Source organism: Equus quagga, chromosome 4, assembly GCF_021613505.1.
Source record: "Equus quagga isolate Etosha38 chromosome 4, UCLA_HA_Equagga_1.0, whole genome shotgun sequence".
NCBI lineage: Eukaryota > Metazoa > Chordata > Mammalia > Perissodactyla > Equidae > Equus > Equus quagga.
In genome coordinates, this window is record NC_060270.1 from 29,139,764 (window position 1) to 29,142,900 (window position 3,137).

Below are 3,137 nucleotides of genomic sequence, written 5' to 3' on the forward strand. Positions count from 1 at the left end.
ACATCTGAAGGCTTGGAGGTTGCAGTGGTTAAGGGTGTTTTTACTCTGGACGTTGGTGAGCTACCCCAGGAGCCTCCCTTAATGTGCAGCCAGATGTACTACTGGCTCGATTAACTTCATGAATTCGGTCCTGTTCAACCTTCCTCAGAAGGAGCTAGTATGAGAACCAGGACTGAATGACAGAGATTGACCGCAAATTGATCAGGGAAGCCATATCAGAAGGGTTCTTCAACTTAAATGGAGTTTAGTTCGTGGAGGGGTGGTACAAGTTTTAATGGATTTTAAAAAATGTTCCTTTAATAACAAAAGAGCCAGTTCTTGAATTCTCAGGTTGCATGTAATTCGAATTCTGCCAAGAGCCTTTTCTTTACATGTTCTGAAATAATCAGTTCTAAGACATAAAAGCCTTCCATCTTTTTTCTTTTATTATATTTTCTCAAATAAACTTCCCCAAAGGAAGATATTTTAAGAGCATTTTCAAACATCTTTGGCATCACATAAAAAAGAAATCTCGTGTAAAAAACGAAATGTCATCTGAACTTTTATAATACAAAGGCGCAATCCAATATGAACATATAAAATATATACAAATATAGTGCATGGTCAGTCACTTAATACAGGTCTCTACAAAAAAGTAACTTTTTAGAAATTAATAAAACCAGAGTAACCACTTAATCACAAAAGTCCTCTTCTCTCCTGGCGTCCAAGTTCCTGTTTAGTGTCTTGAGGGGAGAGAAGTGGGTTGGAGAGTTCAGGGGGAGGGGTGGCCTGAGCCCCTCAGTTCCGCCACGGCCTCCACATGGAGTCCGCCGTGAGCGAGGGGCCGCTGGAAGGGGACACTGCGTTGGGGCCCACGGAGGTCCCGCTGTTGCTGGTGTAGACTGGGATGACCGGACCGCTGTGAGCGAAGGCCCCGTTGGGGATGAGGAAGGCAAACTGGCCGTCGGGAGCCGGCACCACCTGGAAGCCGCCGAACACCTTAGCCGCCTCCCCAGCCGGGCTGCCCAGCTTGCAGGGCGCGCCGCCGGGAGGGGGCGCCGCGCCCCCGGGGATGGGCACGAGCGGAGGCGGCGGCGCGAATGGCGCGTGCTGAGGACCGCCGGGTCCTGGCGGGGGCGGCGGCGGCGCCTGCAAGGCGGGATGTGGCTGACCGGGGTAGGTCATGGCGTTGATCTGGGTCATGCAGTTGGCCAGGTGGCCGAGCAGCCGGGTGCGCACCTCGGTGTTAACGCCCTCGCACGTGGACAGGAAGCGGGTCACCTCGTTCATGCACTCGCTGAAGCCGGCGCGGTACTTCCCCAGCACGCTCGGGTCTGTGCTTAGCGCGGCTGCGGGCCAGGAGGAGACAGACGGGTCACCGAACGGCCCTGGCCCCTAGGCCACCGCCTCCGCCCTGGGAGGTCCCCGCGACGCGCCTCCCTGACTATGGGCCTGCCGAACTGCCTCTGGCGAAGGGGGTGGGTTTAGAAAAACCAGCCACCTCTCCACACTAGCTTGGCGACCGAAGCTAGTGGCTTCCCTGTGGCTCCATTTAAACTGATCTCAGCTCCAGATCTGGCCGCATCCCCCCCCCCCCCCGGCCCACGCGCGCGATGTGACCTTGGGTAATGCCCTTCCCCCCTTCCTCGCCATCTGAGCTTCATTTCCCCTTCTGTAATGGGGGAGGAGGGAGAGCTAAACCCGATGACCCCTAGGCTCCACGAAGCTCAAAACCGCCACGGTTCAAGTCCTTTCGCCCCCACCCGCTTTCCTGCTGCCAAGCCGCCCGCCGCCCTCGCTGCTACAACCTCTCTCCCTCCCTTTCCGGAACAGTAACAACTTGGAGTTGTGGCTATAAATAAGCCCCAGACCGTGGGAACGCAAGAGTGAGCCAAGGCAGTAAAATGTAGCTGAATGCCTCTCACAACCACGGACGGAAGTCTGGAAGAAATCACCGCGGGGCGAGAGGGACGCCCGCAGAGGGGGACGCGGCGAGCCGCCCTCACCCGTCATCTGCGCCCGCTGCAGGTTCCGGAGGTGCTTCACTGTCATTTCCAGAATGTCCGCCTTCTCCAGCTTGGAATGCCGCGAGCTCTGCACAGAAGAGGAGGCAGGGAAGGAAAGTGAGAGCCCCGCCAGTGACCTCGGAATGCTGGGGGTCCCTCCCCCAGGCCGCGGTGCCAACATCCCCAGACCCGGACGAGAGGCGCCCGACCCTCCCGCCTCAGAGACCGCAGTGCAGGCAGGGAAGATCCCGCCGGCGAGGAGCTTTCATTCTTAGTACCTGGGAAATAGTATTTCGGCTTTTTAATAATAATAATAAAAAAAGCACTACCCACTTACATCTTTCTTAAGAGCATCCAAAATCAGTGTTTTCAGCTGGCTCAGACTTTCATTTATTCTTGCTCTTCGTCTTTTCTCCATGATAGGCTTTGATGACTGTAAAGAAATCAAAGAGCCCTGAGTTTCCGTGAGATCTGCCATTTCACCCCGGGCTTTTAAGGGAGAGAGGAGCCCCCAACCCCGACTTAATTTCTTGGGGCTGCAGAGAGACAGGCACTGCCCTTACCTTTCTGTGCTCAGATGCTGTCTTTGGCTTATCCGGTGTCGTGTTGACACTAGCTGGGGTAGCAGCCACCGGGGACGAGGAATTTTTCTCCATTATATCAGCTGGCATTTTCTGTTTTTTTTTTTTTTAATCCCTAGAGAATTTTATTTTTGGAGTCCTTCACACAGAAAAATTATTTTGTTTATGTCCCCTTTACTTGAGACTTTCACAAAACTACTGAGCAAGTGCTGAGGGTTTATTATAATCTCTTATGGCTACTTGGTGCTCGGTAGCGCTATTCCAGGACCAAGGAGAGAGGTAGACGGGGGATTCCGCTGTTATCAGCACCAGCTCCGGATCCTGTGTGATCCCCAGACCCTGGCGGCCTCTATATATATCTGGGACTGCACGCGAACGGCTCGTGTGAAACTTCCCAAACTTTCTTTCCCACAGTAACTTTCAGCCAATGGGAGGAGGAGACACGCGGCACCGCTCGTGGACCGCGCCCCCCCATTGGCCGCCAGGCACAAGGCCTGGCGGCCAATGGCGCGCGCCTGAGCCCGGGGCACCGGAGGCTACAACGTCAATCAAAAGGATTTTAACCCTTTGC

At 54.4% G+C, this 3,137-nt stretch overlaps 1 protein-coding gene across 1 annotated transcript; it reads right to left on the minus strand.

The window, feature by feature from the left end:
• Positions 1-407: 407 nt before the first annotated feature.
• On the minus strand, positions 408-2,908 carry HES1 (hes family bHLH transcription factor 1). Its single transcript, XM_046659644.1, has 4 exons — positions 2,549-2,908; positions 2,323-2,418; positions 1,986-2,073; positions 408-1,328 (listed from the first exon to the last, which is right to left on the minus strand). Exons 1-4 carry the CDS (start codon positions 2,654-2,656, stop codon positions 778-780), a joined length of 843 nt encoding a protein of 280 aa, XP_046515600.1. The 5' UTR covers positions 2,657-2,908; the 3' UTR covers positions 408-777.
• Between the last annotated feature and the right edge of the window lie 229 nt (positions 2,909-3,137).